At 55.0% G+C, this 12000-nt stretch overlaps 1 protein-coding gene across 2 annotated transcripts in view; it reads right to left on the reverse strand.

The window, feature by feature from the left end:
• Positions 1–12000, reverse strand: part of abcc3 (ATP-binding cassette, sub-family C (CFTR/MRP), member 3) — a 108285-nt gene that overhangs the window by 10991 nt on the left and 85294 nt on the right. For both annotated transcript variants that reach the window (XM_085964017.1, XM_085964016.1), the window contains one exon: positions 5620–5819. In XM_085964017.1, coding sequence (XP_085820143.1) covers positions 5620–5819 — 200 coding nt within the window. The remainder of the gene's footprint in view (positions 1–5619; positions 5820–12000) is intronic.

The following is a 12000-nucleotide window of genomic DNA, read 5'->3' on the forward strand; positions in this document are numbered from 1 at the left end:
CCGTCTGGGTATGCCACATAGGCGTACTGGGGGTTGGCGTGCAGGAGGTCCACCCTCTCTACCAGGGGGTCCGTTTTATGGGCCCTCACGTGCTTTCGCAGCAAGACGGGCCCCGGAGAAGTCAGCCATGTTGGTAGCGAGGTTCCCGTAGTCGACTTCCTGGGGAAAACAAACATTCGTTCATGGGGGGTGGCGTTAATGGCCGTGCAAAGCAGTGACCGGATGGAATGCAGCGCTGCCGGGAGGACTTCCTGCCAGCGAGAGGTTGGGAGGCCCTTAGACTTTAAGGCTAAGAGAACGGCCTTCCAGACAGTCGCGTTCTCTCTTTCCACCTGGCCGTTCCCTCGGGGGTTGTAGCTGGTGGTCCTGCTTGCAGCAATACCTCTCGCTAGTAGGAACTGGCGAAGTTCCTCGCTCATGAAGGATGAGCCCCGGTTGCTATGTATATAGTTCGGGAACCCGAACAAGGCGAAGAGGTCGTTCAGGCATTTGATGACCGTGGTACTGGTCATGTCTGGGCAGGGGAAGGCAAAGGGGAAACGGGAGTACTCATCAATAATGTTGAGGAAGTACACATTACGGTCAGAGGACGGGAGGGGCCCCTTAAAATCGATGCTCAAGCGCTCGAAGGGGCGGGTGGCCTTGATCAGGCTTGCTCTGTCCGGCCTAAAGAAATGCATTCGGCACAGGTTTGGTAGTTCCTGGTCATGGTCCTGACCTCCTCGATGGAGTAGGGCAGGTTGCGGGCCTTAATGAAGTGGTAAAGTCTGGTGACCCCGGGGTGGCAGAGGTCGTTGTGGAGGGTCTGCAGTCTATCAATTTGCGCGTTGGCGCATGTACTTCGTGATAGAGCATCTGGGGGTTGGTTCAGTTTACCAGGCCGGTACAAGATATCATAATCGTAGGTGGAGAGCTTGATTCTCCACCTCAAGATCTTGTCGTTCTTGATTTGCCCCTCAGCTTGTTATTAAACATAAAAGCGACCGAGCGCTGGTCGGTGAGGAGGGTAAATCGTTTGCCTGCCAGGTAATGCCTCCAGCGTCGTACTGCCTCCACGATCGCCTGGGCCTCCTTCTCGACCGAAGAGTGTCGGATCTCAGGGCCCTGGAGGGTCCTTGAGAAGAAGGCCACAGGTCTCCCCGCCTGGTTAAGGGTTGCAGCTAGGGCGAAGTCGGATGCATCGCTCTCCACTTGGAAAGGGATAGACTCATCCACCGCGTGCATTGTGGCCTTAGCAATGTCTCCCTTTATGAGGGAGAAGGCTGCGCATGCTTCTGCCGTCAGGGGGAAGGAGGTGGACTTCATGAGGGGTCTGGCTTTGTCCGCATAATTGGGCACCCATTGGGCATAGTAGGCGAAGAGCCCCAGGGTTCTCTTCAGCGCCTTTGGACAGTGGGGGAGGGGAAGCTCCATGAGGGGGCGCATTCTTTCGGGGTCGGGGCCGATGACTCCATTCTCTACTACGCAGCCGAGGATGGCAAGGCGCGAGGTGTTAAACACACATTTCTCCTTATTGTAGGTGAGGTTCAGCCGTTGGGCCGTACGGAGGAATCTCTCCAGATTAACATCATGGTCCTGCCGGTCGCGGCCGCAGATGGTGACGTTATCTAGATAAGGGAACGTGGCATGCAGCCCGTTCTGGTCAACCATCCGGTCCATCTCCCTTTGGAAGACTGAAACCCCGTTGGTGACGCCGAAGGGAACCCTAAGGAAGTGGGAGAGGCGGCCATTCGCCTCGAAGGCGGTATACTGGCGGTCCTCAGGGCGGATAGGGAGTTGGTGATAGGCCGACTTAAGGTCGATGGTAGCGAATACCCGGTACTGTGCAATCTGATTGACCATATCAGATATGCGGGGAAGGGGGTATGCGTCCAGCTGGGTGTACCGGTTTATGGTTTGGCTGTAGTCGATGACCAGGCGGTGTTTATCGCCGGTCTTAACGACTACGACCTGGGCACGCCAGGGGCTGTTGCTTTTCTCGATGATGCCCTCCTTCAGGAGTCGCTGCACCTCGGAGCTAATAAAAGCTCTGTCCCCGGCGCTGTACCGCCTGCTCTTGGTAGCGACGGGTTTACAGTCGCGGGTGAGGTTAGCGAACAGGGAGGGGGGCGGGACCTTGAGGGTGGATAGGCCGCAGCTGGTACGCGGTGGGCGGTTTAAAAGCTGCTGGTTGTAGACTGTGAGTGGGAGGAGGGGTCCACCGTATGCCAAAGTGACACTTTGAAGGTGGGATTGGAAATCCAGCCCTAGTAGGACGGCAGCGCAGAGCTGGGGCAGGACGAGAAGTTTAAAATTTTTATACTCCGTGCCCCTAACCGACAGGGTCACAACACAGTAGCCGCTGATGTCTGTAGAATGGGACCTCGACGCTATCGAGATCCGGTTGCGCGTTGGCCGGACAGTGAGGGAGTAGTGGCTCACCGTGTCTGGATGGATGAAACTCTCCGTGCTTCTGCTGTCGAACAGGCAGGTCGTGGCGTGGCCGTTTATTTTGATGTCCATCATGGACTTGGACAGGTGATGCGGGCGAGCTTGGTCAAGTGTGACGGAGGCTAGTGTATGGCTGAGCGAGCTGCTGTAGTCTGCGGGTGAGGCGGTGGTCAGGTCTGGAGACAAGGTGGCGGTCGAGTCTGAACAAAATGGCGGCGCCCACGACGTTGAATAAAATGGCAGAGAAGATGGCCGCCCCCACAACTCACGAGGCACTGCTGGCGTCGGTGGCCTTGATCAAAGATGGCCGCCCCCACGACTCTCGAGGGGATACTGGCATCTGTGGCCTTGATGAAAGATGGCCGCCCGCACAACTCGCATGAGGCACTGCTGGTGTCTGTGGCTTTCCCCCTGCAGGCCTTCGCGAAGTGGCCTTTCTTGTGGCAGTCGGAGCAGGTCGCGTTTCTTGCAGGGCAGCGCGCCCTCGGGTGTTTCGCCTGGCCACAGAAAAAGCAGCCGGCGGCCCGATTGCGGGGCTCCGATGTCGCAGCCGGTACCGGGGGTGGCGGTCCCGATCGGTTCCGGGACACCGACGCTGTGGTAGGTCCCAGAGGCGGCGGTGCGAGGGGTATTGCGGCCGGGGTCGGGCCCGAGTCCCAGGGTCGCGCAGCACAGTACCTGGAGTACGCCTCGAGGTCCCGATGGGCCACTTCCAAGGAGCGAGCGAGGGTAGCAGTTGTTTTCAGGTCGAGGTCCTTTGATTCCAGCAGTCTTTGCCGTGAGTAGTCTGACCGAAGGCCTTTCACGAAGGCATCTCGGATGTTTCCATCTGTATGTTCTGCAGCTGTTACGGCTTTAAAGTCACAGTCCCTGCCGAGTATTTGCAGCGCCCGTAAGAAATCATCAACCGACTCTCCTGGCTGTTGCGAGCGGGATCTTAGGAGATGCCTGGCGTACATTGAGTTTACAGGGCTCCGATACTGTTCTTTTAGCAGGTTGAGGGCGTCCTCGTATGTGGCAATGTCCTGGATGAGTGCAAATACTTTAGGGCTCACCTGAGCGGTCAGAACTCTTAGTTTGGATGCCGGAGGCACGCCGGATTCTCCCAGGTAGGCTTCGAAGCAGCTCAGCCAGTGTTCGAAGTCGAGGGCTGAATTCGCAGCCTGTGGGTTTAGATCCAGGTACGGCGGCCAGAGGGCTCGTAGCCAGGCCGGCTGCTGGGGCTGTTGTAGATGGCCGTTTGGCTGAGGCTGTACGTCTGACTGGTCGTTTGGCTGCTCCGTTGTAGACATTTCAAAATTTAGCCAATAAAATTGATATACCTATCAATTCAGTTCATGAAAAGCGACGAGTTAAGTTAGTAACTATAGGTTTTTATTGGCTAAATAACAGAGCCCACCCTCGTGGGCGATCGGATCCAACAAGGAGGAATACCAGCCAGTCGACCACCTTTATACCTGGGCAAGCAGGCGGAGCCATGGGCGGAGTCAGCTGTGGTCAGCCCAGGTATAACAGCGTGGCAAGAGGTGACCTTGTGTAGTGATACAACAGTGTAAACAGTGATAACCATAGTGTAACGATATAAACAGTGATAACCATAGTGTAACGATAGTGAACGATAAAAGTGGTTTACCACACCATCCAAATTCAGTACCCGGTCCCTGCTTTCTCCCCATATCCCTTGATCCCTTTAGCCTTAAGAAATATATCCAACTCCTTCTTGAATATATTTAATGAATTGGCCTCTACCGCCTTCTGTGGTAGAGAATTCCACAGGTTCACCACTCTCTGGGTGAAGAAATTCCTCCTCATTTCTGTCCTAAAATGGCCTACCCCTTATCCTTAGATTATGACCCCTGGTTCTGGATTCCCCGACCATCGGGAACATCCTCCCTGCATCTAGTCTGTCCAGTCCTGCCAGAATTTTATAAGTTTCAATGAGATCCCCTCTCCTTCTAAACTCCAGCGAGTACAAGCCCAATCGACCCAATCTCTCCTCATACGTCATTCCTGCCATCCCAGGTATCAGCCTGGTGAATCTTCGCTGAACTCCTTCCATGGCAAGAATATCCTTCCTCAGATAAGGCGACCAAAACTGCACACAATACTCAAGATGTGGTCTCACCAAGGCCCTGTACAACTGCAGCAAGACATCCTTGTTCCTGTACTCGAACCCTCTCGCTATGAAGGCCAACATACCATTTGCCTTCTTAACCGCCTGCTGCACCTGCATGCTTACCTTCAGCGACTGGTGCACAAGGACACCCAGGTCTTATTGCACTTCCTCATCTCCCAATCTATTGCCATTCAGATAATAATCTGCCTTCCTGTTTTTGCCACCAAAGTGGATAACCTCACATTTATCCACGTTATATTGCATCTGCCATGCTTCTGCCCAATCACCCAACCTGTCCAAATCATCCTGTAGTTTCTCGGCATCCTCCTCACCGCACACACGCCCACCCAGCTTTGTGTCGTCTGCAAATTTGGAGATATTACATCTAGTTCCCTCGTCTAGATCATTAATATATATTGTGAATAGCTGGGGTCCAAGGACCGATCCCTGCTTGTATCGAACTTTGGTAAGACCACACTGGGAGCACTGTGAACAGTTCTGGTCTCCATATTATAAAAAGGATATAGAGGCACTGGAGAGGGTGCAAAAAAGATTTACAAGGATGATACCAGAACTGAGCGGTTACACCTATCAGGAAAGACTGTACAGGCTGGGGCTCTTTATTCTCGACAAAAGAGGCTGAGCGGTGACCTGATAGAGGTATTTTAGATTATGAAAGGGTTCGATAGGGTAGACGTAGAGAAGATGTTTCCACTTGTGGGCGAGACCAGAACTAGGGGCCATTAATATAAGATAGTCACTAATAAACCCAATAGGGAATTCAGGAGAAACTTCTTTACCCAGCGAGTGGTGAGAATGTGGAACTCGCTACCACAGGGAGTGGTTGAGGCGAATAGTATAGATGTACTTAAGGGGAGGCTGGATAAACACACGAGGGAGTAAGGAATAGGTTAGGTCAATGGGGTGAGATGAAGAGGGGTGGGAGGAGGCTTGTGTGGAGCATCAACACCAGCACAGACCAGTTGAGCCGAATGGCCTGTTTCTGTGCTGGACATTCTGTTCATTAGGAGTGTCAGGAAGCATTCACAATTTCACGGGGGCCCCGGTCTCACCTGTTCGATACAATGCCTGGGTAATAACTCTTCTGGTTTGCATCCACTTTTGTGTTGTTCATGAGGATGAAGCTTTTCTCCCTCCCGTACGCTCGGATCACACTGGACCCAGTGATGGTCTCGGAGAAGTGGGAGTAGATTGGGGAGCGGCTGACAGACTCCAGGCGTTTCAGCTGCCGCGATGTGGCCACATAGAACCGCTACCAGTCGGGAATAAAAATGAAACAGCGGTTAGAATGAGGACAAGGCTGCGTGTCGCACGTCACCACAAGACGCCGAGCTCACTGGTAGCAGCACAGCTAGACAGTGACAGCAGCACTGGGTCCGAGTCCCGGCTAAAGTGCAAGCTTGTGTGGAGAGGGAGGTCGGGGCGAGGGGCAAGAGTCGCAATCGGGGGCACCTTCAGCAGTCCGCTGTCCAGAATCCCCCACGGGCTATCGGAGCAGCATTGGCAATCGTGCTCCCAGGTACTGCCGACTGTGGGGAATATCAGCCGAGCCCAATCCTATCAGACTCATGCAAGCTACATACACACACTCAAATATACACACAAGCTCACACACATTTCCTGCCAGGAGTCACTGGATGGTGATCAGGAGCAGGGTTCCTGGCCCATTCCTCCCCGCTGTTTCCGGGGTCAAAGGTCAGTCATGGCCAATCTGTGATCAGCAAACGGATGGAGAGCAGGGCTGGGAGTTCCGGGTCCTTACACCAAGCCACAGCCGGAGAGGAGAGGACCATTCCGGCCCAAAGTGTGGCATTATGGAACTGCTAGGGGGTCGGGTGCTCAGCAAGAAATCCTCCTCTAATTTCTTAACTATTAAATATGAGGAATCATTTGTGTTGTTAAATCTGTCAGCAGTGACTGGCGCGAAGGTTTGAATCAGGCGTATTTCAGTCAGTGCAGATGTAGGTTTCCATTAACCCAAAAAATAATCCTGTAACGAGAGTTCCCGGTACTGTGGGGTTTGCCCACTGGGCCAGGGCAGCAGCTGCCTCTGCTTTAACTCACAATTCACAACTGTTTGTCGAAATCTACAACAACTTGCATTTATATAGCGCCCTTAACGTAGGATAACGTCCCAAGGCGCTTCACAGTAGCATAAATTAGACAGACTAGCTGAGTCGAAGAAAGAGACATTAGGACAGGGAAGTGGTAGGTTTTAAGGAGCGTCTTAAAGGAGGAGAGAGAGGTAGAGAGGTTTAGGGAGGGAATTCCAGAGCTCGGGGCCCAGGCAGCTGAAGGCACAGCTGCCAATGGTGGAGTGATTAAAATCAGGGATGTTCAAGAGGCCAGACTTGGAGGAGTGCCGAGATCTCGGGGGGGTTGGAGGAGGTTACAGAGAGAGGGAGGGGCGAGGACATGGAGGGTTTTGAAAACAAGGATGAGAATTTTAAAATTGAGGCGTTGCCGGACTGGGAGCCAGTGTAGGTCAGCAAGCACAGGGGGTGATGGGTGAACGGGACTCGGTGCGAGTTAGGACACGGGCAGCAGAGTTTTGGATGAGCTGAAGTTTACGGAGGGTAGAACGTGGGAGATCAGCCAGGAGAGCGTTGGAATAGTCGGGTCTGGAGATAACAAAGGCATGGACAAGGGTTTCAGCAGCAGATGAGCTGAGGCGGGGCGGAGTCGGGCGATGTTACGGAGACGGAAGTAGGCGGTCTTGGTGATGGAGTGGATATGTGGTTGGAAGGTCATCTCGGGATCAAATACGACACCAAGGTTGCGAAGGGTCTGGTTCAGCCTCAGAGCGTGGCCGGAGGAGGGATGGAGTCGGTGGCTAGGGAACGGAGTTTGTGGTGGGGACCAAAGACTCAATATTTAGCTGGAGGAAACTGCGGTTCATTCAGACAAGCATGTTGACAGCACACAGACAATGAAGGTGTCGAGAGAGGTGACGGAGAGGTCGAGAGAGGTGTGCGCACACACACACACGTATAATTACCTGTCTGCCTGTCGCAGGTTCCAGGTAAATATTAAACGAAAGGTTCTGTGCTCATGGAGAGCCAGGGCTGCTTTTGGAAGCTTAGACAAGAACAAGATTGGGCAGAAGCATGGCAGATGCAATATAACGTGGATAAATGTGAGGTTATCCACTTTGGTGTCAAAAACAGGAAGGCAGATTATCTGAATGGCAATAGATTGGGAGAAGGGGAAGTGCAATAAGACCTGGGTGTCCTTGTGCACCAGTCGCTGAAGGTAAGCATGCAGGTGCAGCAGGCGGTTAAGAAGGCAAATGGTATGTTGGCCTTCGTAGCGAGAGGGTTCGAGTACAGGAACAAGGATGTCTTGTTGCAGTTGTACAGGGCCTTGGTGAGACCACATCTTGAGTATTGTGTGCAGTTTTGGTCGCCTTATCTGAGGAAGTATGTTCTTGCCATGGAAGGAGTGCAGCGAAGATTCACCAGGCTGATACCTGGGATGGCAGGAATGACGTACGAGGAGAGATTGGGTCGATTGGGCTTGTACTCGCTGGAGTTTAGAAGAATGAGAGGGGATCTCATCGAAACTTATAAAATTCTAACAGGACTAGACAGACTAGATGCAGGAAGGATGTTCCCGATGGTCGGGGAGTCCAGAACCAGGGGTCACAGACTAATGATAGGGGTAAGCCATTTAGGACTGAGATGAGGAGGAATTTTTTGACCCAGAGAGTGGTGAACCTGTGGAATTCTCTGCCACAGAGGGCAGTGGAGGCCAATTCATTAAATATATTCAAGAAGGAGTTAGATATATTTCTTAAGGCTAAAGGGATCAAGGGATATGGGGAGAAGGCAGGAACAGGGTACTGAATTTGGATGATCAGCCATGATCTCATTGAATGGCAGAGCAGGCTTGAGGGGCCGAATGGTCGACTCCTGCTCCTTGTTTCTATGTATGTTTTCTAACAGCTAACAGGGGAGCTCAGGAGAAGTGCAGGATAGAGCAGAGCGCGGCTCCCTGGTCAGTCTCTGTAATCACTGGCTCGGTTACACCCCCAATTCACTGCCAATCCCGGCCATTCATTAGGAAATGGCAGATTTGAAACCCCCCCTAGTCAGGGGGTGGGGTCGCTGAATCCGCACATAGGTGACTGGAGGGAGGGACATTCCGCTCAGACTCAGTCACAAGGCCAAGCTGTGTGGGGGTCGGGGGGTAATTCTGGGACTGGAAAGGTGAGAGGGGGGATTGTGCTGGAACCCAGTGACTGCCCTCCTGACCCGCAGCACCACGGGAACAGCAAGATCCCACTCAACCTCACAGTTCACTTAAAAAAAAACTCTGCAGAATTGCCCAAAGTCTCTCGGCGAGATTCCCAAATCCCACCAGCTCGGAGCTCAGTCCTATTTACCTGAACCAGCCAATAGAAGAGCAGCAAGGGGACAGTCACTAGGAGGAAGGCTGGACTCAATACACAACAAATGAGCAGGACTGTGAGTGTGAACCAGAGGCAGCGGATCCATATGTCAATCCCCTCTGGGATGCTGACGTCAATCATAGCCATACCTTTACCAAAGCGATTCAGTATCCTCCCAGTGGGAGTTGACTCGAAGAAGGACAGAGAGCAACAGAGGATTCGCTTAAGCATGTGGAGGTGAATCAACTTGAGGCCCTGAGCATGCAGTATGTCCGGCTCAGACCGCAGGTCATTAGCATGAGGAACCCTGTGCGGGAAGAGGGAGAGCAGTGAAAGGACACAGAGAGAACACACACAAGCTGCAGAAACACAAGCATCAGGGAGACTGAGGCAAAGAGAGAGACAGTCCCTGGTTGGGGGCTGAGCGTTATTGCACGGAATCAGATTAGCACCACCCCCCCCCCCCCCCCCCCACCGGCAACGTTACGGAGACCTGAAAGACCATCCTAGCAACGGGACCCTAACCGTTAAAGAGCCCGGCCTCCGCAATAGCTGGACACTCGCGAAAAGAGAGATCTGGTCCCTCGCCACTAGAACACCTGTCATCAAGCATCTCGGGAAATGTATTACCCTCATGATTAGCAGGTGGATGGTGGCCACGGGATTTTTATTTAAAGGGATTGGGGGAGGGAAGTGAAGAATAACTTGCGAAGTATTGTGCATGTAGGGGTGGGGCAGAGGGGGAAAGAGATGGGGAGAGAGCGAGGGCGGGGGGAAAGAGAGAGACAGAAAGAGAGGGGGAAATAGAGGGAGAGAGCGCGAGAGAGCCAGAAAGAGAGAGCGACAGAGACTTCTGTTCAACCCAGCTCATTGCTCATCATTTGTGCAGCTAATTATCACACCTGGTTTGAGCTGCCGTGACTGCTGGTTTAGTTTCTTTCAGTCTCTGTCCCTCACATTCACCCACACCCAGCCTCGCTGCCCTCATCTGAGGGGAGGTTTACTCACTGTCAGAAGTCTGGGGGGGCGGGGGGAGAACTAACTGGCAACGGGCCCTGGGCCCAGACACCGGCAACGGGCCCTGGGCCCAGACACCGGCAACGGGCCCTGGGCCCAGACACCGGCAACGGGCCCGGGCCCAGACACCGGGCCCTGGGCCCAGACACCGGGCCCTGGGCCCAGACACCGGCAACGGGCACTGGGCCCAGACACCGGCAACGGGCACTGGGCCCAGACACCGGCAACGGGCACTGGGCCCAGACACCGGCAACGGGCCCTGGGCCCAGACACCGGCAACGGGCCCTGGGCCCAGACACCGGCAACGGGCCCTGGGCCCAGACACCGGCAACGGGCCCTGGGCCCAGACACCGGCAACGGGCCCTGGGCCCAGACACCGGCAACGGGCCCTGGGCCCAGACACCGGCAACGGGCCCTGGGCCCAGACACCGGCAACGGGCCCTGGGCCCAGACACCGGCAACGGGCCCTGGGCCCAGACACCGGCAACGGGCCCTGGGCCCAGACACCGGCAACGGGCCCTGGGCCCAGACACCGGCAACGGGCCCTGGGCCCAGACACCGGCAACGGGCACTGGGCCCAGACACCGGCAACGGGCACTGGGCCCAGACACCGGCAACGGGCACTGGGCCCAGACACCGGCAACGGGCACTGGGCCCAGACACCGGCAACGGGCCCTGGGCCCAGACACCGGCAACGGGCCCTGGGCCCAGACACCGGCAACGGGCCCTGGGCCCAGACACCGGCAACGGGCCCTGGGCCCAGACACCGGCAACGGGCCCAGACACCGGCAACGGGCCCTGGGCCCAGACACCGGCAACGGGCCCTGGGCCCAGACACCGGCAACGGGCCCTGGGCCCAGACACCGGCAACGGGCCCTGGGCCCAGACACCGGCAACGGGCCCTGGGCCCAGACACCGGCAACGGGCCCTGGGCCCAGACACCGGCAACGGGCACTGGGCCCAGACACCGGCAACGGGCACTGGGCCCAGACACCGGCAACGGGCACTGGGCCCAGACACCGGCAACGGGCACTGGGCCCAGACACCGGCAACGGGCCAGACACTGGCAACGGGCACTGGACCCAGACACTGGACCAAAGGGCTGAGTTTAACAACAACGTGAAAGAAAAATTAAAATTACTTTTAAAAGGAGCTGCCATGGCAACACCTGTTCAAATTAAACCCTCAGCCTTCATTTTCACTGAGCCTGGGAATTATTCTCTCCTCTGCCTTCTGTTGGGATCCAGTTCTGCGGGCATCGGAGGCCCTCGCATACTTCAATCCCAGCACCCATTCTTCATGCCAGAAGAAAACAGCAAGGATCGGCAGAGTATTCAACCGTGGCTCACCATACCTAACTCAGCACAGGCCGGGGATGGAGCCTGGGCCTTTCCTACATACTGTGTGCTGCAGTTACCGGATTTACTCTTCGGAGAAACCCCGAAACTATTTCTAACGGGGAGGCACCCTCTGCAGGGAGTTTCTCACGCGACACCCCTAATACCTGGAGGGAAAAGTACAGGCAAGCGATTGGAAGAGAAGGCAGGAGACAGAACGGAATGGAGTAAGCCAGCACCAGGAGGGTGGAGAGGACATCAAATAAGTAGAGCAGTAGGTCCTCCACACACGCTGGGATCCGATCGTCAATCGTCTCCATGTCCTGCGAGAAATGGTTCAGGATTCGTCCGACCGGTGTCAGCTCAAAGTACTGCGTAGGACAGCGGAGGGTTTGGTTAAGCAGAAGTGCATGCAGGAGAGGAGAGGCACGGATACAGCACACTGCAAACGGCAGCTGGGACTCGAGGTAGGACAGGACGCCTGTTGGACAAGAACCGGGTGTTACTGCCCTGAGTTACCATCCTAACATAACCCAGCTTACTCTCCTTCCCCCAAGGGTCCCAACTCTCACTTCGATATAGCAGTATAGAGGGAGCTTTACTCTGTATCTAACCCGTGCTGTACCTGCCCTGGGAGTGTTTGATGGGACAGTGTAGAGGGAGCTTTACTCTGTATCTAACCCGTGCTG

The sequence above is a fragment of the Somniosus microcephalus genome, chromosome 21, assembly GCF_052327205.1.
Source record: "Somniosus microcephalus isolate GS21.2 chromosome 21, FLI_Smic_1.0, whole genome shotgun sequence".
Taxonomy (NCBI): domain Eukaryota; kingdom Metazoa; phylum Chordata; class Chondrichthyes; order Squaliformes; family Somniosidae; genus Somniosus; species Somniosus microcephalus.